The sequence below is a fragment of the Acanthaster planci genome, unplaced genomic scaffold, assembly GCF_054643075.1.
Source record: "Acanthaster planci isolate LZ-2023a unplaced genomic scaffold, COTS_SCS Contig5, whole genome shotgun sequence".
Classification (NCBI taxonomy): domain Eukaryota; kingdom Metazoa; phylum Echinodermata; class Asteroidea; order Valvatida; family Acanthasteridae; genus Acanthaster; species Acanthaster planci.
The window spans coordinates 236,919-258,466 of NW_028257629.1; the positions used below are offsets into that span (position 1 = coordinate 236,919).

Consider the following 21,548-nt stretch of genomic DNA (forward strand, 5'->3'; position numbering starts at 1 on the left):
AGTGCACGTATACGTGACGTACGGTGGCTGGGTCGGCCTTGAATGCGTTAGATTCGTACTACATCACACATGTATTTGTTTGCATGTTTGAAAGAAATTGAATGTAGTAACACTTTCTATGGGACGTAAACGACTTTTCTTGCGGTCTTTTCGTATTTTGAATTGAAAGGTAAGACTGTCTTTCTCGACATGCACAGGATGACGACAGAGTGAAGGTAAATGGTAAAAGAACAATTGTCATGATTGTTCATGAACACGTATGAACATGGTAATTGGTATGAACGTCATGTTGGTCATGCGTGTCATGTCGTTTTGTGCATGATGGTTTATGGACGTTAAGTTGCAGATTTATCATGCTTATTAATATTAGGCCTACTTTCACGACTTGGAAAGAGTATCATCATGGATGCCAGGCTATGTATCAAAAACCAAAAACATGTACATGTACATCATGTCAGCCTCCAGAAAAGTTCAGTTCAGGGCTAGGGGTGAAATACATGTACGGAGTCGTTTACTTAGAAAACAAGGGAGGCCTATAAAATTTTCAGCTATTTTTGAAGTTAGCTTGAAGAGGATGTCATAAGAAATATTTTGATATAAATTTGGATTCCATCGGACTCTGCAAAGCAAAGAAGTATTGATTTAAAGCTGGGATGTTTTGAGATGTTTTCTGTACACTAGTAGTAGTAATGCAAAGCAAACTGTGATTATTTTTTACACAAAAATGAATGTGGATTTTAACTTAAACTCTCCAATTCCAAATTCATATTTTTGTAAAATCTTTGTTCTGGTTTTACTTCAAATTTCAAAAATTTGAAATTGGAAATTAAATGCAGGAGTTACAGCATGCAAAAAAAGACAAATTTCAATCACAATTTCCGATTTAAAAAACTTAGTTTCTAAATAGGGCCCTCACTCATGTTTTCATGTCCCTTTTTATACCTGGGAAAAAGTTACATCTGTGGACGCCACTTGACACCCCGTGCACAAACCCTATGAGACTGGTCAGAAAATTGTTTTCTAAGTAAACAACTTCATATTCTTCCCTCCTAAATTGTACTTTTCTTGACCTGTTTTTGACTTCTGATGGCTAATACTACTGTAGGGAATAATTACTGACATCCATATATGGAACTCTTCCCCGGACAAGCACAAAGGGTTTATGCCAGGGGTGTCAAGTGATGTCCACATGGAACTGTTTCCTGTGACCAGGTGACTTGTACATGTACATGACTTGGTCAATTTATTAGTCATGCTTTGTGTAGTTCTTTGACTAAATTTACTCTTACAATGTACATTGTAAATAAGCCTCAACCCTGTTAAGTGCAATCTTGAACTTCATCACTGATCCTGAGCTTGCAGTGATTGTTTATTACTTTTCTTGACAGTTGAAAATGGTTTGGCTTATCTGTTGTATTTACATGTACATGTAGTCCAAGTTTACAGTAAAATTTACTCTCTGCTTGCATTTTTTCCAATTACTGGTGAACGTACATGTAACTGCAAAGAGCAAAAAGCTTATCTTAGATTGATAATGGACAGTAAATTAACATCTGTGCAAAGAAATAGATCTGCACAGCAAGATAATTGATTGCTGGAATATATGTATGCGCAAATTAGGATACGCCAGGATGTATGGAACTACAGATGAGAAGAAAAAAGAACCAGACGTAACATTCTGCCATCATTGACATTGACAATTCTTCCCTTTAGGACATCTCTACATTTTTGTTCCACTTTACAGGAAAAAGCAGCTGTGTAGATTTTATATTGAACATGCTGAAGTCATGATTACGTAATTTGCTTGTACACATGCACTAGTGCCATAGGCCCCTACATGTACTTGTACACGTACTTGTACCTTTGCTGTATCACATTCACAGCAGTTTTTCCAAAACTTACATACGTTTTAATCAAGACGCAAAATTTATTCATACGAAATGTTCTCGAGTAAGGAAGCAATAATAGAAGATTTGCTCAACAATTTATCAATGTATTGGTCAAAATTTCAAAATCTTGCCAAATTATGAATATTCCATGAACTTGTCTTGTCAAAAAGCATAATTAGGTGAATTTCCCCAGTATCTTTTGTTATTTTCTGTGAGTAATAACTTAACTAATGTTTGACTTTTCAGATCAGTTTTCAACCAGCCATGCCAGTTCTGGTACTTCAACCACCTTCTCTTCCTCCACTCCAAACCTACATTGCCTTAAGCTGCCTTAGTCTAGCCTGGTGCTTCTTATATGCCAGAGACACCTTAGAGACAGTAGAAACTGCTGGACTGACCAATCCTACACCAGATACAGATAATGGAGGCCAAGGGATTTCTGGCGATAGAGAGACAGGTGGATGGTCAGGAGGAATAAATGAAAGTCAAGGCTCCCGTTATCTGTTTGGAATTCAAGAACATGATAGTGAGATTGTGAAACTGTGTCGAATCATGATGGCAGATGTCTGGTCAGTGCTGGTGAGTGTTGTTTTCAGGCCCATTCATTAGTAACTACATGTAGATTAGTAAGATTTTTGAAAGGGAATATAATACTGAGGCATTAGTCATGTTAGTATGATTGCTGGACTGCGTACATGCATAGACTTGGTTCGACTGTTGTCAAATTGATTCTCCTATCCAGCATAAAACTATTTAGATGTCACAAAAATTTTCTGTGTTGGTTGACTGACTCAGATTTACATGTAAATCATGTTAAGAGTAACACGTACATGTACAATAACTTCCAATTCAAGGTTGTTATTGACACGCATGTATGTACAGGTATGACTTCCGTTTTGTTATTTTTAGTTGCACTATGTGTAACTCAAGTTAAATACCGGTACCATGTTTTGCATTTGGAAAGGTTTATTTTTACTGGTACCCCAAAATTGTTCCATTTGTCAAACTTCCATAAAAGAGTTTTTGCCACTTTAACCTTACCCCTCTGTAACTTATCTATAGGCTTACTTGTAATTCTATAGGACTAGTTAGGCACTATATCACATGTACATGTACATGTACTCATTCCGTTTGTCCACTTAGAAAACGTTTTGCTTTTCCATGGATGTGAACACACCCATTACATGTACTTTTATTCTAACATTAGTCATGTGAAGACAAATAATTAAATTAGAAACAAACTTACATGTACTTGTTACTACATGTAAGTGTAAAATGTTTAAAAGCTTCACTTGTTCCAGCTTTCATGGATCAAGTGTTTACAGGAAATAAGTAATAATATACCTTTAATCCAACTTCAGGTGCATTGCATCATACAGTACTGTACAAACTGTAAACATCATTGCAAACTGCTTGCTGACAATGGTATAGAGACCTAGAATATATATACAAACCCCCAAAGTGGAGTTTTTGCCAACATTTGTGGTTTGACTTTGAGAGTGTCATGCATGAAGTGAAAAATGCCCCATTTTGTTAATGCCAGAAATTAACCTGTAAAACATACACATAAAACATGTACATGTACACCTGTACATAAATGACCATCACCACAGGATGTGAAACCAGAGCACTCATCTGCACTTGTAAGACGTGTACATACCTGCACATTTAATAATGTACAAGTACAGTGTATGTACATGTACATGGTTGAAGGTAAACATTTCGTTGGTACATGTACATGTACTAGCGCAGTGTTTGTCAGAATGACAGGTCAAAATGCTCGACCTCCAGTTTCATTTGTGGACCATGTTGACTCGTTTCAAGCCTTACTTCCCTCCAGTAAAAATTCACAGTGCAAAGTACATGTACAACACCCATGTACATACATACATGTACAGGTATTTTGTTTCTTCTCAAATTCCTGTTTACACATGTATGTTTAGACAGTATTGATGTAACCATCTTGGGTTTATATTAAGAGTAGGGTACGTGCATTGTTGAGGGAGATGAATATTTGCCGTTTCAGAATGGAATGAATTTACTTTCAACAGCAATTAGGACTAATTCACGTTGTAAATGTTGACTGTACCTCTCCCTCCCTGCGCAGTGACTCCACCAACCTGTTTCACAGCTTACAACTTGCCCTTTTTGAATCCTACTGCTGGTTCAGAAGTGTAGCACATGTAGTTCTGAATGTTGACTCCGGCTAAGGATCTTGTTTTTGTGTGCTTGGAAAACATGCCGAACATGCTGAAATAACAAATGTGTGATGAAATGTGGAGTCATCTCATTAACAGTTGAACACAGTGTCATACATAAGAATGCATTTTAACAGAATGCGCTCATTGGGGTATTTTTATTTGTACATTACACGTACACTACACTGAGGCCAAGATCTTAGTTTTTCTTAAAAAACAGACACAGTGTCAGTATACATGTACATGTATACATACAGTATTTGATTTGTTGATTTGCATTACTTTGAACTGGAAATGTCAAGGATACACCTACATGCATGTACATGTACACGCGTAAATGGTAAACAGCTTTAATCATGAGACACTGATACCATATGCACATGTCATGCATGTTCCCATGCTGCTGTTGTGTGCATGTACATTGCATATACAAAATACAATAAGTGTTAACTGGTTCAAACTAATACCACCTAGAGAGGTTGGGTGGCATTTGGTACCTAAAGGATGTATAAATCATTACATGCAAGTACCAATAGTTGAACCTTTTTACATGGCATTTGGTACCTAAAGGATGCATAAATCACTACATGCAAGAATTGATAGTTGAACCTTTTTACATGGCATTTGGTACCTACATTTAAAGGATGCATAAATCATTACATGCAAGTACCAATAGTTGAACCTTTTTACATGGCATTTGGTACATGTACATGTACCTAAAGGATGCATAAATCATTACATGCAAGTACCGATAGTTGAACCTTTTTACATGGCATTTGGTACATGTACATGTACCTAAAGGATGCATAAATCATTACATGCAAGTACCGATAGTTGAACCTTTTTACATGGCATTTGGTACATGTACATGTACCTAAAGGATGCATAAATCATTACATGCAAGTACCGATAGTTGAACCTTTTTACATGGCATTTGGTACATGTACATGTACCTAAAGGATGCATAAATCATTACATGCAAGTACCGATAGTTGAACCTTTTTACATGGCATTTGGTACCTAAAGGATGCATAAATCACCACATGCAAGAACTAATAGTTGAACCTTTTTGCATGACATTTGGTACCTAAAGGATGCATAAATCACTACATGCAAGAAAAGGATGCATAAATCACTACATGCAAGAACTAATAGTTGAAGCTTTTTGCATGACATTTGGTACCCAAAGGATGCATAAATCACTACATGCAAGAACTGACAGTTGAACCTTTTTACATGGCATTTGGTACCTAAAGGTTGCATAAATCATTACATGCAAGTACTGATAGTTGAACCTTTTTGCACCACATTCAATCTAAGACTCATTTCTTCTTTATCTCCAATGTTACATTTTCCAAAATTTCTCCCCCGGAAAAACCTTTGGATTGTGCTGTCAAATGAGGGTACATGTACACACTGTACATGTATACTTGTAGATAGGGAACATACAGCTCTTTTCTGCTTTGTAATGGTCAGGAATGGGAGTCCAGAAAGTGATTGAAGAAACTGTTGCAAAGTGGAAGCTATACATCCGTACACGCACATGTACTCATGTACCTATTCATGTACATGTACATTGTTCAGAGCATATGTCCATGATATGTTCATGTACAGTACATGTGTACATTGTTTATCATTGTGCCATTCAAGGCGCATGTTGAAAAATGTTTAGAATGTAGAAGAGGGGAGATGGTAGGCAAATGTGGTATTTTACACATTCTTGAATGGGAATTTGTTTCGGTAAACTTTTTAAAATGATTGTAGCATTTGTCATGATACATTTCTCGTAGTAATGATACTGTTTTTTTCCTTCATCTTTTACCGGTTCTTGTCCTCTAGTCTCTAATCAACTTGGCCTTCTGTTTCCTCATACTCTTGGGTCGCCTTCTGCAACACGTTGTGTTTGGACAACTCAGAGCCGGAGAGAGACAAGTAAGTTTTGTTTACCAATGCATCACTGGACAAGGCAATTTTGTTTGTGTATCTGTCTGTTTACTTTAAAATGCAGAAATGAAAAGTTACAAAGGAAAAAATATTGCCTACAAGAACAGGCACAGATACATGTAACTGTAAATGTTGTGACCTATCACCCCAAACCAGGCTGAAACAGGTAATTATGAGTATATGAAAAACATTGCCATTCATTGACAATCAGGGTTAAAGCCTCATGTAGATGTACAGCTTTCTTGATGACATGTACATGTATTTTGGACGTGTAGTATTTGTCATATTTTACAGTGATGACATGTGCATGGATGTATTTTGGATGTGTAGTATTTGTTATATTTTACAGTGATGACACGTACATGGATGTATTTTGGACATGTAGTATTTGTCATATTTTACAGTGATGACATGTACATGGATGTATTGTATGTATACATGTACCAGTACATGTACAAATACGGTACATGTACATGCTGCTGTGGTTACCATCCACAATCTGCATGTTTCCATAAATAGCTTCACGGATACAATTATCATTTTAAATTGCACTTCTGAATTAGTTGTCATTACTAATTGTTGCTTCAACATGTACTGCAATATTCATCCCCTATACAGATGCTGTACAGGTATACATGTACATGTACAGGTGCTCTACATGTACATGTTCATTTACATGTACAGGTGCTCTACATGTACATGTTCATTTACATGTACAGGTGCTCTACATGTTCATTTACATGTACAGGTGCTCTACATGTTCATTTACATGTACAGGTGCTCTACATGTTCATTTACATGTACAGGTGCTCTACATGTTCATTTACATGTACAGGTGCTCTACATGTACATGTTCATTTACAGCATACATGTAGTATTGTATACGTACATGTACTTTATGACCCATGCAGTTTGTATGTGAATTGATTGCTACGGTAGTAGTGATGCATTTCATACATCAAATGCCCACCATATATTCATAATGGTATATTTTAGTAAATATACATGTACGTGTATGCACTTCATTTCAGATCACAGCATCATTGGCTAATTTCTAGTCTGTGCATGAATTCAGTGGAAACACACTGAATAATACGGAGTATCAGATGTTGAAAAAAAACAATACTGATGGTATGAAATGCGAACCTCTCAGAGTTTGATGCTTTTTGTGCTCATTTGCATTGCTAATTTTTTGTTTACTAAGCAACCCAAATCATCCAAAATGAAATACATGTACATGTACCATACTTGGTTTGCGATGGTTTGGTTTTGTTTTAATTCCATTAGGTTTTCTTCACATTGTTGAATTTATGTAAATTCAGGAAGTTTCCTTGCAAATACCTTTACATGTACGTCATGTTTACATGAACCGTACTTGTTGCATTGTCCGCTTAAAATGTCTAGAACTTGTGTTACATCTAGAACACCTTAAGCCAAAGACATGTACATGTATGTCGAGTCAACGTTTGTGACTTGGACTCAGGTTCACATTAGACATGTCAGATCTTCCGAACATCTACATGTAGGACCAATCTTTGGTATCAGTATGAATGGGCACTTAACAATTTGGTCATAGCAATTGGTTCATAGACTCAAGGTTGGAGATTTCATTCAACAAGTTCAATTTTTTCACATTTACCTATAGTGCATTGAAGTACACATCAGCAGTCTACTTGTACATGTACACAAGCTCTTATTACAAATGGTCTTGATTCCCGGTTCTACCCGTACAGCACATGCGCGACAAACTGTGGAAGTTCATCTTCTATAAGTTCATCATCATCTTTGGCGTGTTGAACGTGCAAACATTGGAAGAGATGGTGATGTGGATGGCTTGGTTTGGCACCCTCGCTTTCCTGCACACACTTTCCAGTCTCTGTAAAGACCGCTTTGAATATGTGAGTACAATTGTACTTCATGAATTATTGGCCGGTCACATTCATTAATCAGTGACAAAGGAATGCCTTTGATACGATTGACTTTATGAATTGTGAAGAAGTTGTGATGATTTGCTAAGTTGAGAACAATAACAATTTAACTTCATACCATGGACCTTTTTCAGCGGAAAAAGATGCTGAGTTAATGCTCATGTACTAGCTAAGCCAGAAATCATTTGAAAGCCGATCAGGTACATTAGCCTTTGAGATGACATTTAATTCAGTTACTGTAAGTGCCTGCATTTGCTAAGCAAAAGTTTTAATTCACTCAGTGAATGTATCTGTGGCAGCTTCAGCAGACTAGGATCTGATGACCCTCTTATGGATGAGCTTCTCAGCTTATTGTTCAGCAGGCATTGCTTAGTACTTCTTCTTTCCTTCTCTTGATTTACACTGAAACTATGAACTACCCATACATGTACATCTGAAGTAGTTCATTGTCATACCCTATCCTTTGAATGTTTATTACTTTAGCTATCCTTTTCCCCATCATCTCTGAGTTGGGCCCATGGTAAGGTCTTACTTCTATTGGTGGCTATTGTGGGCCTCTGCAAGGGGTTGATACTACTAAGTTGCTACATGGGAGCCATACAAGACTGGAATGTTTTCTTCTTTACAGTGTCTGAGGTAAATGCTATTTCACTTTGACCCTTCATCAATGAGATTTTGTAAACAGTGTCCTCCTCAACTTTTGTCTGCTTGTACAGACATTTTGTCATGGCAAAATGGATTTAACGGAACTGATTATGAAATGAATTTTTGTTAAACTCATTCAATATTCTTCTTTGTTTAATCAAAGGTCATTCTCCTGGAGTTAAGGACCATATATGTCCTGATCAGGTAAATTTTTACACATAAATTTGTTACAGTTTCAATGTCATGTTTCCTTCGATTTTAAATCTGCGAACAAAGAACCATAAGTACATGTACATGTACATGTACTTAGCTGCTTGGTTAGAAGTCCAGTTTTGAAGCAGTGCTTATAAGCAGTGATAATTGTCCATGACTAAAAAGTTTGCCTTGATGAAGGCCTTTGTTTACTGATGCATAAATGTAAGTGTATTTGCAGCTGAAATATGTGTTTTACCATCACCACACAGTTCTTTTAACAATATTTGATTGACTACAAACATCTATCAAAAGAAACACTGTGCATTAACAGTGAGCGTCCATTATTGTTGCACTGTGCTTCTATTGTTACATGTCGATGTTCATAGTTATTGTGGCTGTGAATAAAGTGCGAGTGAATCGTGATGAAGTCAGCCTTGTTGTAGTCTTGCAAAGTTGCAGGTTCCACATATATTATTTAGAGTATTTACAGTATGAGCGCAGGTGTATATGTGTTACAGAAGGTTCAGTTCATTAGCTGTGAGAACATGTCTTCTCACTGGTAGGTACCTGCAATTGCCATTGGGAATGCAGTAAAGGTTTTGTGCATCTACCTTACATGTATATGTTGAAAACACTTTCAGTGCTAGATAATAAAGCAGGTCATGAATACAGAGCGACTGGTGTGCCCTGAGGCTGTGCAGAGAGAACATTTTATCCAAATGTAATCCCAACAGCACTGGTGAATTTAATGTACAGGCTGGTGCCACATTGGCTACTTAATGTTACTACACACTGGTTGAGTCTTGAAACTGATTATAACTGGTAAACTATCATCCTTGTGCATGAGTAACTCTCATTTCCTTCTTGAACTATTGCTTACAAATTTTTAACATTATTTTTCACAATTTGACAAATTATTGAGAAGACATTAGCCTTGTCCATATTCAATAAATATTCCATGGGTATGGACTGCATAATTGGTTGAACAGCTAATACATGTATGAAGCTTATACATGTATGTAAAACTCAAATTCATTCTTTTTTGTTTGCTCAATTGCATTTAAATTAAATTTGAAATATTACTGTTAAAAACCAAAGTATGCAGATTGATGTACATGTAGTTGTCATTGCTCTGTTTGCTTCGAGCAGAAGCACGCCCTCATTAGTTGGAAAGAGCCATGCTGGTCGGGAGTGTTCATTTTGTTGGTAACACCACGACCGTGACACATCACTTTCCTAGTCATTTTGAACTAGCAAAGTTCAGTTCCAACCAAAGGAGCCTCTGTTTCTAAGAAAAGATCACCCTGTCTTGGGCATGCTCGAGGCCAATTCCTACTTGGAATCTGTAAAACCAGACTTGTTCTTTATTGGCAGGTACTGGATCCATTTTTATGATCTGCGTCATGAAGGAGTGTGGGAGAGACGAGGAAGTATCATGTACTACTCAGATCTCGTCATTGAGCTCCTTGCACTCAGTGTGGATTTTGTACATCACTTCCACATGCTGGTGGGTACCAGGCACAGCTTTCATACAAGTACATAGTATGTAGTCTGAACACCAACTTTATCATTGGATTGGAAGAGATTTGTGGGTTTTTCGTTTTTTAGTTTGTAAAGATGCGTGCGACTTGCACATGGAACATGAAATCTTAATTATGCAAGCTAAGTGGTTGCTTTGCCTTTGTCTAAAGTTCCATTGACTGATCTTGTTTGATCTTTTGTTATTGCATTCAGCTGTGGGGTAATGTGTTCCTTAGCATGGCTAGTCTGGTGATTTGCATGGAGCTTCGATATCTGTATAATGAGATACAACGACGTGTTAAACGTCATCGCAACTATAGACGAGTAAGTATTCAAAGACTGTTGTGAAGCAGAGCATTTCAGACCTTTCCAAGTATTAGGTCAGGACACTTTGTCCCCAGCTCTTAATTTTGATGAAAGTGTTGCGGTTTCCCAGAAGGAAAAGATGCAGATGTGAGCATTAATGAGAATTATAAAACAAGGTTCAACCACAAATGACATTTAGTTTATTTTAGTTTTGACACAAGTGAAATTGTTTTTGGTTTGCATATGATATTCCAAAAGAATCATTTAAATTCAATGATGTGCCTGGATGCTAAATCAAATTCTGCTCAGGACTTTGTTAGTAGCATATTTTGTGAATGACTTAGATCAAAGACTTATTGCCAGACATTGCTGATAAAAACTCATTTAACCTGTCATGATTGTTAGGTTGTGCAAAACATGCAGGCTAACTTCCCCTTAGCCACAGAGGCTGAGTTATTGGAGAATAACGATGACTGTGCCATTTGTTGGGAAGAGATGAAATCAGCTCGTAAGCTTCCGTGTAACCATTTCTTCCACAAGTAAGCAAAGTACCATTTCATTCTTGAATGTACAAAGTGAATATTTTGAAATGTTTACTTTAGAGTTCACCAGTGACCAATATTTATAAAGTAACTGATTGATTGGTTTAAAACCGTTGTATTCTGAGCATGGTTCAGCCTGTTAGTTGAAAAACCAACAACTTGTAATTTACATTCACTTGAGAATTTTTTGGTTTATCAGGAAGAGCTCCAAGTAGAGTTTACTTGTACTTGTAGGTGCATCAGCTGGTAGTAGGTGAAATAAGGTTTCCTCATGGGAGCTTCTTTGTTATGTTTACTCAGCGCCTGTTTGCGATCCTGGCTGGAGCATGAAACATCCTGTCCAACCTGTCGATATGCCCTCAACATCAGAAACAATGAGGCAGCTCGTCACACCCCTGCACCCCAAGATCCAAGAATGGGTGCAGGTTTGATGGAAGGAGACACTGTAGAAGGACAAGCTCAACCTGTCAGGCCTAGAAGGGGAAGGGGACACTTCTTCCACTTTGATGGTGAGAATGTCACATTGGCAGATCTCAATTTCACTGATTTTAATATTTGAGAAGCCTAGTGAAACAAGTTCTAAAAATATCTGTCTTCATTGAATGTATACTTTTTGTTGAAGAAGACAGCTAGTATCTTATTAATATGGATGGCTTTGTCTTGGATGATGCAGGTTCTCGGATTGCTAGCTGGATTCCAAGTTTCTCTGTGGAAGTCTCCCATCGACATCTCGTGCAGCGCAGAGACATGATTCATACATCCCAACTCAATAACATGGTTCGTATAGACTAAGTTCTAAAGAAACAGCAGAGAACATGACCGCTACACTCACACATGGAACTAACAAAAGGTCACTACAAGTAGTTCATACATGTAAGTTGGAAAACCAAATGAACATTTGAAGAGATAAATGACATTGTTCTCGAAACAAACAGTTCAGTTTCACCATATCAATTCTCAAATCTTTAACACTCCAGATTCTTTGAAATTCCACTTTCACATATTAACCACTTCATGCCGGGGCATTTTTCAATGTTGATGATGCTGGGCCGGCATGACTATCATTTTTTCCGTTTTCAAAATCCTTCAAAAATGCGTCATTTCATTTAATGGTCGTTTATAGCTGCACGAAGTAATCTTTAGGCACTACTCTAAGTTGACAGGTGACCTTCATTGACGCCCGAGTATTTCAGCCAGGCCTGCAGCCTTGTAAACAGAGCTCAGATTGTGCGATGTTGTATAACTGTCTTTTTGTTCACAAACCTGGCTCAGTGCACTGCTGACCTCTTTTCAATAGGGGTCAGATTTGCGTGCAGCGGTGCTGTGTGGCTCATCGCTGTGATGGTGGAGCGCTTTTGTCCGCGGTGGTAATCTGTTCGCTCTCAATGCCCCAACCCTGGTATATGGTTTCAAACCAAGGCTGGATTATTACCACTTTTGAGAGTGAAAAAGTCGGTAATGCCCAGCAGCCTGGTCTTTTGTTCAGAGTACGGTCTTTTGTTACAGGGCCCTGTTTCCTTTGTCCAATTTCGGAGACCCCGGTCACGCATATAAACCATACGTCTCCGATTCCGGAGTCCCCAGTAGGAAGTGGTTAAAATATCAAGACAAAGTTGTTATCTGAAATACTATGTACTTAGGAAGGATTTGACTTGATCAACCTTTGTATGGATGTTTCATAGGCAACTCAAGTACAGCAGATGTTCCCCAACTATCCTGTACCTGTCCTGATTGAAGACTTGAGAGTGACACGGTCTATGGAGGTCACAGTAGATAACATCTTGGAGGGTAGATTGGTTGCACCACCTGTAAGCTCAACAGTATTTTACCATATTCTCCAATTTGGATTGCCAATTTAAACGTTATTGTGGAGAAAGCTAGTACATATAAATCTATGCTGTGCTATAAATTCTTGAAAAGTTAAATGTCATGCAGTCCTCATGATCATAGGCTTAAAATTTGAGTTTTTGTAAAGAAATCTGAGAACCATAACGTAATGTTGAGTATTTAAGAATTTTTGGGTGGGGAGCCTTTCTGTTATAAAATAATTGGAACTATTTATTGATAGGGAAATGAGGTCTAACATGTCAATTTGATCGCATAACATCTGCAGGAGTCCGGAGGCACAGACAACCCACCAACACCCACCCCCTCTACTGGGCAAACCCCTCCCCCTTCTGCAGACCCCTCACCTAGCAATGACCTAGACACCACACCTGCAATGTATGACGTACCTGCAACAACTATAACAGAGAGTGTACGACAACTTGGGCTGACAGCTAGAGGAATGGAAAGGGTTTGGCAGGGGGGTGGGGATTCCAATTACCAGCAAAGTAGGGGAATGTTATCTGAAGACAGAGATGCAGGGAGGGAAACAGAATTGGATGCGCCTACCAGGTATCTGCTTAATTTGTTTCAAATTTTCATAAAAAAATATTAATCAAATACAAAACAAAAACTCATCTTAATGTTTGATGGCTTGTCAAGAAAACCGGGTGCAATTAGCCCCATTAACATAAGCAGGATTCGTGTGCAAGTGTACCCTGCTAACAGTGCCAAGCATTGCTAACTGTTTTGCCAATATTGTTTTTCAAGACAAAATGTAAACAGGTAAGAACAAAACCCCAGATTAATCACATTCAAAACATCAGACAGGAAATGAAAAACAAATCTGCGTTTCAGCCTGGATGGAAAGAATGTATGACTGTACCAACCCTTACCTCCTTCCATTCATTTCCTATCAGTGTTGCAGAGGACAACAGACCCTCAGCTTTGGGTGATGGGCCTCAAGCTTTACCAGCAAGATTCTCCAAATCATCAGCAGAAAGGGAAAATAGTCTCAAACAGAGAAAGGAGCTGCTACTTCAGCAGGCTAGGAAGTATGGAAAGCCTCATGGATTAATATTGACCCAGTCTTATTTTTGTCTGTGTCCCAGATAAATGATTTTCTGCAAGGTTTCTATTAAAAATGACTGACCAGACTCCCCGTAATTATATCATAATATCTATTCTCCTCAGGCGATTCCAAAATCGTCAGGCACATTCCCAGAATGCAACTGCCACCACCACCAGTGCTTCCATGGCAGCAGCCACCCAATCATCTCCCGGCTCAGGTACCACATGGTCACAGTCAGCCAACCAGAACCCATCATCTAGGGATAGTTTTGGAGCGCCCTCAAGTGAGGAGGAAGAGAGAACCAGAAGAAGAGCTGTAGCATATGAGGCAGCAATACGGAGAATGGCACAGCAACAGTAAAAAATATAACAATTATATCATTGCACGTTTATCGATACGTCATTTGATTGAGATTGTTGCTTTTACATTTCAACGGAGCTTCTCTTACATTTATCATGGGTTTTGGAATTCTTTCATTTTTTGTTTAATTTAAGCTTTGTGTTTTGCATGCATTTGAGGTAATGATATATAAGAGGTGAAAAGTACTTCAAAGATTTTTGCAAAAATTGAAACAAGGTAGGCTGATAAGTAAAAAAAGTACAAATATAACCATGGCAACAGGAGAGCACTAAAACAGATAATTTGATTGTTCTTAATATGAGCAATTACAAGCCACATACAACAGAATTTGAACGTGCAGCTTGGCCAATAAGAGCGTAGTGTTATGTGCTACATACATTCAGTATCATAGAAACCCAACGCTGTCTTTACATTGTCATTTAAAGAGAGTTTTCATATTTCATTTCATGTAAAAACCTGTGTACTATAGCCTCATATAATGCCTAAAAAGTGCTCTATTGTGTATCTCTTGAAGGTGCTACAAATTGGAGAAATGTTTGTCTATGGCCCAAACTGAGAGCAAATTACCTCAAAAACTAAAAGGATGAAACTTTTTGATATGAATTATGTTGTGCCTTTTGAGAAGGAAAACTACATGACGAATGATTTTTGAATTCATATTTTTGTATGCAGTGTGAGTCATACAGTTTCTCTTGAGTTACAGAGTTGAGTTTTTCCCTAGCAACCATGTACATCCTCAGACCAATTAACGTTAGCAAGCAGAATATGAAATAATTGTTTTCAAAAAATTCGGATTGGATCACGTTTTACTCATCAGAGGATTAAAAAGTTGGAAAGTACTTGCATAATTACATGGAATGATGAGTCAATTGAAAGAAGTTAGGAAATGTAACTATTTCCATTAATTCCTTGAAATATCCCATTTTTTCTCCAGTTTCCCCCTACTGTGTGGGGGTAATATTTGACATTTTCAAACGTCCATTTCAGCAAACTTTTACAAGATTAATTTTTGACTTAAAATCCTCATTCAGAATGCTGGAACATCTACTTTTGTTTTGGATGTAAAATGAAATACTATAGATGTGATCTTTTGTGTGCATATTTTGTTCTTTAATGTCAATTTCTTTTATAAGAGAAAGGGATTTTCTTAGAGGTATAATGTATCATGTGATAAAAAATAATGAAAATGTTTTGCATTTGATGTAAGAGATACATATGTCTTTGCTACAAAAATATGTTTAACTTCTTTTTCTCATGTTCATAATAATTTGGAAATGTCTGTGGCGTAATTTAGGATGTTTCATTTTATCAAAGTTTGATGGGTAGACTCACTTTAATAATATAGTGGCTATAAGGAAAGGGTAGTACATGTACATAGTCCGGTGCATCACAAAACTTATAGATCTTCTATTTTTCCCAGTGCGAATTATTGCACACAAACCAACTGGGGCCTTGTTTTGCTCGGTGTTGATATGTCAAAGTGTGATGTAAACTGATTGTCATGTGCAGAAATTGAACAGGGTATTGAGACCTATGAGCCAGGAGAACATCCGTAATGTTGATGGTATCAGCAGGGTTGCCAAGAGGACATCCAGGACATTTATGGCATCAGTGAACAGGCGAAGAGGATACCAATGATGCCAATGGCATCAGTAAAGTGGCTGAGAGGACACCCATGGTGTTGATGGCATCAACAAACTGGCCAAGTGAGAGGACATCTATGGTGTTGATGGCATCAACAAACTGGCCAAGTGAGAGGACATCTATGGTGTTGATGGCGTCAACAAACTGGCCAAGTGAGTGGACATCTATGGTGTTGATGGCATCAGCAAACTGGCTAAGTGAGAGGACATCTATGGTGTTGATGGCGTCAACAAACTGGCCAAGTGAGAGGACATCTATGGTGTTGATGGCGTCAACAAACTGGCCAAGTGAGTGGACATCTATGGTGTTGATGGCATCAGCAAACTGGCTGAGAGGACACCCATGGTGTTGATGGCGTCAACAAACTGGCCAAGTGAGAGGACATCTATGGTGTTGATGGCATCAGCAAACTGGCTGAGAGGACACCCATGGTGTTGATGGCATCAACAAACTGGCCAAGTGAGAGGACATCAATGGTGTTGATGGCGTCAACAAACTGGCCAAGTGAGTGGACATCTATGGTGTTGATGGCATCAGCAAACTGGCTGAGAGGACACCCATGGTGTTGATGGCGTCAACAAACTGGCCAAGTGAGTGGACATCTATGGTGTTGATGGCATCAGCAAACTGGCTAAGTGAGAGAACATCTATGGTGTTGATGGCATCAACAAACTGGCCAAGTGAGTGGACATCTATGCTGTTGATGGCATCAGCAAACTGGCTAAGTGAGAGGACATCTATGGTGTTGATGGCGTCAACAAACTGGCCAAGTGAGTGGACATCTATGGTGTTGATGGCATCAGCAAACTGGCTAAGTGAGAGAACATCTATGGTGTTGATGGTGTCAACAAACTGGCCAAGTGAGTGGACATCTATGGTGTTGATGGCATCAGCAAACTGGCTAAGTGAGAGGACATCTATGGTGTTGATGGCGTCAACAAACTGGCCAAGTGAGTGGACATCTATGGTGTTGACGGCATCAGCAAACTGGCTAAGTGAGAGGACATCTATGGTGTTGATGGCATCAGCAAACTGCCTACATGCAATAAAATCAGTTCGTGTGAGCTCTTTCCTGAAAGCAGACACAAAGCACCAATATATAATTTTGGACTGTTGCCAATGTTTGCATGAGAGGAACATTTTAAGTGATCCCAGGTTCACAGCTTAATATTGTGGAGATAGCTCTTATATAATAAAATGTTCATTTCTCAGTGACAAAATGCATCTTTGCAACAATTTTACAAATGAAACCAATTTATGTTGTTTAATGTTATGTAACATTGGTAACAGTAATTACAATATGATAATGGATGTATCAAGAAATTTGTTTTTTGTCTTTGGTTTTTATTTAAAGGAGTCATCTTCATGTGTTGATATGTTTATATTGGTACTTGAGTTTGTACTCAGTATGGGAAAGGATGAATCTGTAATGTTAAAACATCAGTACCTTAGAGTATCAGCTTCCAAGAAAATAGGCCATGATACATGTACCTGGCTGTAACATTGATTTGCGAGTTTATGTGAACTGAATTTGTGACACACAAGCATTTGTGTCATAAGCACTTCACCTTCTTTCTTGTGAAGATAAACAATGTACATGTACATATTTTGATTTGTTAATGCTACAAAGATACTATACAGTCATTTGCAAAAGTTTAAGACCACCTTGAATTTTATTGGTATTTCTGTCACTGGGCCTGCATTACACTGTTTCATTGAATGATTACTTAACATGATTTTACAGTGGTGCATAACATCAGTGTAGTGCTATATATCCATTTAATTGAAATTTTTTGCTTCTGCTTGCTACTGTACAATCGCCAAAATTCTGGCTGTCCCGTACAGATGACGCCGCAAGGGATCTGGTTGCAAAGACAGGTCTTGTATGACATTCTACAAGGCATCATGGATAAAAAATAGCCAGTTGAAGCAATAAAAAACAAGGGAGGGCACACTGATTATTAGACTGTTAACATGTCAAATCATGGAAATGTAGTCAAAAATGTTCTACCAAGGTACCAAGGTTACACATTGAAAATAAACATAAGTTGCCATGATTGATTGGTTTAAGTTTGGTTTTCCTTCAGGTTAATTCATTTTCTACAGGTGGTCCTGAACTTTTCAAATGACTGTAAATATTGTAAGAACAGATTTTTTTCATTCCATTGAACTTTCCTGCCATTTCAACCTGCATTTAAATTATGAGGCTTTACTAAATTTTCTCGATTCTGCGCATACAATGGTACATTGCATTTATAAGCTGCTCATTATGGCAAACCTTCCTGTTAATTAACGATATCTTTTGTTAAACTTACAGCTGAATAAAACTTCATTCTTGCTTGAGGGGTGATAAGCAAAGTTATCCTCTACTGTTGCTGGTTCGATCAGAAATTTGTATGCCTTCATTCTTCATTATTTTGTCTGGTACTTTCAAAGTATGCATATAAAGTTATGCCCGGTAGTCTATTCCAGTAGGCAGGAAAAACTTCTACACATACAATGCCTGTGAGGCCCTTCCACAAAAGGTCTTGTTTATGGTCTTCAGCTTGACTATAAAATGAGTATATTTTTATTTCAATCTTTTAAGCTCAAGGATAAGGAAAGTCAAAAATTTGGGCTTGATTTGTAATTCTGCACGATTTGTAACTTGTAGTAACTTACTTTTGCCAAACCAGATGTAAAACTAGTATATGTACATGTTGATCATCAACCACAATACTGCCCTGTAGTTATGTACTTAGAGTAAGAATGGTATGCGAAAGGTGTAGCCATGTTTGAATTGGACCAGAAATTGTGAAAAGTTATAAGTTCTTGTTAACATTCCATCGCAATTACATGTATTCTTTTTGTCCACCTGTGGAAACTGGATACCCATGGATTGTCCCTTGGCAGCCAACCACTGATTTCTACACAAGACCTGCAGTGGCACATTTTCTCAGAATCCAAAAAGGGTGCCTTTTGACCTTAAACCAGATTTGGCTTCATGCAGGAAAGTGCAAATTCTTCCAACTGTTTTTCAAACATTGTCAAGTTTTCCAGGTTGCATTTCCAGTGTCCTACATACTATACAGTACTGTACATTAATATGGTGGCCAATCACACAAGACTTTAGTGTGGTATCAAACCAACACTGATTCTCCTGCAGCCCAGTTTGTCCGGTTAAAACTAATAAATAACCGATGATCGACACTACACAATTTTGACAGGTTCACTGGCTGTCCACTTTTGGTTTAATCTTAAATTGACAACAGTTTTGGTTTTACCCCCAAAAGCTGCAAACACAAACAGGTAATGCATGCATCTTGAACAAACTATTGGTTAAAAGTAAGACTTATGGTCGAGTGCATTGAAATGGTTTACATAATTGTTAATGATTGCATTCAACCTTGACTTAGTTTTCACTGTTTAAAGCTTGTCTAAGAAATTGTAATTATTTTGTACATGTATAAGTTGTGAACTGAAAAGTTAAGCGAAATGTGTGACGGAGAAGATTGGTAGATATGCAGTGGATTCAGAGGAAAATCTAATTGTATACAAAAATTTTATACAATTTAACTTGATATAAAAATACTAACGTACTAATTGAACTAAATACAGGAAAAGATTCCTGTTATATGGGTGTGATTGATTTCGCAACCTTTCTGACTTTGTTCAAAATAATTGATGCTATGACTTTGTTAATGTTTGAACATTAAACTCGAATTCTCCTACATTTTAGTATCGGTGTCTATCAAAACTGGAATAAAAGATGAACAACTTGTGAAAATTAAAAGTTATAAATTAACCAAGTGCAAAAGAAATGAAAAGCAGACATCTTGGGGACTACATTTCAGCATGCTCCATTTTTTTTAAATACCCTTGATGATTTCCATCCACAGAACTTAAAAATTACTTTTATCTAACAACTGGAACAACTAATTATGGCAGTTCACACCAAAAATAGTTTCTTATTATACAAGTGTTATACAACAGTGTACATGTAGCTGAATGTGCATTCCCTTTTTCTTTGAACAAGGTTTTGCAGCACTAACAGTGTGAGTTTTCCTAAGGGTGAACTTATAGATAGCCACTTCAACTGTAATGCTGACTAACTAGTAGAAATGTGATCCCTACCATTTTGTTTCCTTCGTTACACACGTACACTTCATGATCTGGTCAGGTTAAATACTTGCTGGCTGAAAACTGAGTTAGAAAACTGTGTTAAAACATCGGACATGGGAGGCGTTGCATACAAAAATTCTATTAAAAAAACTCAGCAGTTGAAACATGTTTTAAAAACCAGAACTTAAACCCTATTTGGTGTTTTTCTGTTCAAATATACCATCTCATACCAATATTTGAAAATAAAGGAATAACACTTGACAAAAAGGCATGCACAGACTTCTAAGAACTAAACAGAGATTACCATATACATGTACAGTGTACAGAAATAAAGTACCAGTCAAAATTTGTGCCGCAAGATGCTGCACAATGATTAGGGGAATAAATATGTGCTTGGCTGGTCTTAAACGTGTGTTTGAGACCAGCTCAGGAGAATGGATGCGACTAATGCCTTAGCCGCAGGAGAGGGCATTATCAGCTTTCAGTTTCCTGAGCCGGTCTTAAAAACATTAGTTTAAGACCTGCCCTGCATGTAATTATGCCCATTCATAAATACCTTTTTGTTGGAGTCAAAAGAAATCAATACATGGATTTCCAGCGATTTTGTTCTAGAATTTTACTTTTATTTCCCCAACATCACTGTCCATTTTGTGGCATACTCCTTGTGCAAATTGTCCACTTGCACTCACGTGGCGAACCATGTGCACCCAGACTCATGATTAATAAGAATCAAATGAACTGTTTCGTATCAAGGTGCCAGCACGTGATTTACGCAGCAAGCATTATCACTTCTCAGCAGGCATTATCAAATGTTCATACACCATCAAGTTGGACGTTGTTGAATACGGAGACTGCCTGAGGTATTTATGAATGCTATTTTAAGCAGCAAGAAGCAACACCTTGCACAATGAGCTGAGGTATTGCCAATCTCATGGTTGTTCTATCAAAGCTGTCAGTTTACTGAGCATGGAAAAAGTTGGTTCAGGCAAAGTAGGGGACCAGCCAAAATGTGTCACTGGTACTCAGCTGCGTATTGCCTAATAAACACATTGATCAAGGAACAGTTACTTTTATGTGTTCATCAACTCCATTGTCATCTGACCGTAATTATAGGACTGCATCTGCAGTACCTACAAATGTACTCTGTATTTTATGCCATCAACCACTTCACTCACTGAAGAGGTTTGGTACAATACTCTCCAGGTCAATGGACTCTTGAGGTACACTGGGCTTCCCCCCTAAGACAGCACCCATGACTTCTGACATGTCCTGGCTGTCCTCCATCTCGGTAGCCATTGATTGACTTGGGTCAAAAGCTGCAGCATTGTGGGTTCGGATCTTGTGTACTCTTAGGTTACCTGCAAGCACAGCAACATTTA

The 21,548-nt window shown here is 37.9% G+C and overlaps 3 protein-coding genes across 5 annotated transcripts in view; 1 reads left to right on the forward strand and 2 right to left on the reverse strand.

The window, feature by feature from the left end:
* amfr (autocrine motility factor receptor) lies at window positions 1–19,778 on the forward strand. Of its 2 annotated transcripts, none has more exons than XM_022226685.2 (15): window positions 1–215; window positions 2,136–2,468; window positions 5,927–6,019; window positions 7,765–7,929; window positions 8,443–8,595; window positions 8,768–8,808; window positions 10,174–10,306; window positions 10,534–10,644; window positions 11,032–11,165; window positions 11,469–11,677; window positions 11,842–11,945; window positions 12,851–12,976; window positions 13,282–13,565; window positions 13,913–14,047; window positions 14,187–19,778. In XM_022226685.2, exons 2-15 carry the CDS (start codon window positions 2,154–2,156, stop codon window positions 14,422–14,424), a joined length of 2,241 nt encoding a protein of 746 aa, XP_022082377.2. In that variant the 5' UTR covers window positions 1–215; window positions 2,136–2,153; the 3' UTR covers window positions 14,425–19,778. The 2 variants fall into 2 exon arrangements, with proteins under 2 accessions (XP_022082377.2, XP_022082376.2); XM_022226684.2 differs by having other exon boundaries at window positions 1–169.
* On the reverse strand, window positions 16,033–16,487 carry LOC147795552 (uncharacterized). The gene is made up of 2 exons (XM_087131648.1): window positions 16,409–16,487; window positions 16,033–16,367 (listed from the first exon to the last, which is right to left on the reverse strand). The coding sequence occupies exons 1-2, from the start codon at window positions 16,410–16,412 to the stop codon at window positions 16,033–16,035; spliced, it is 339 nt and encodes a 112-aa protein (XP_086987774.1). The 5' UTR covers window positions 16,413–16,487.
* Window positions 19,266–21,548, reverse strand: part of znf236 (zinc finger protein 236) — a 12,835-nt gene continuing 10,552 nt past the window's right edge. For both annotated transcript variants that reach the window (XM_022226486.2, XM_087131647.1), the window contains exon 8: window positions 19,266–21,527. In XM_022226486.2, coding sequence (XP_022082178.1) covers window positions 21,337–21,527 — 191 coding nt within the window. In that variant the 3' untranslated portion in view covers window positions 19,266–21,336. The remainder of the gene's footprint in view (window positions 21,528–21,548) is intronic.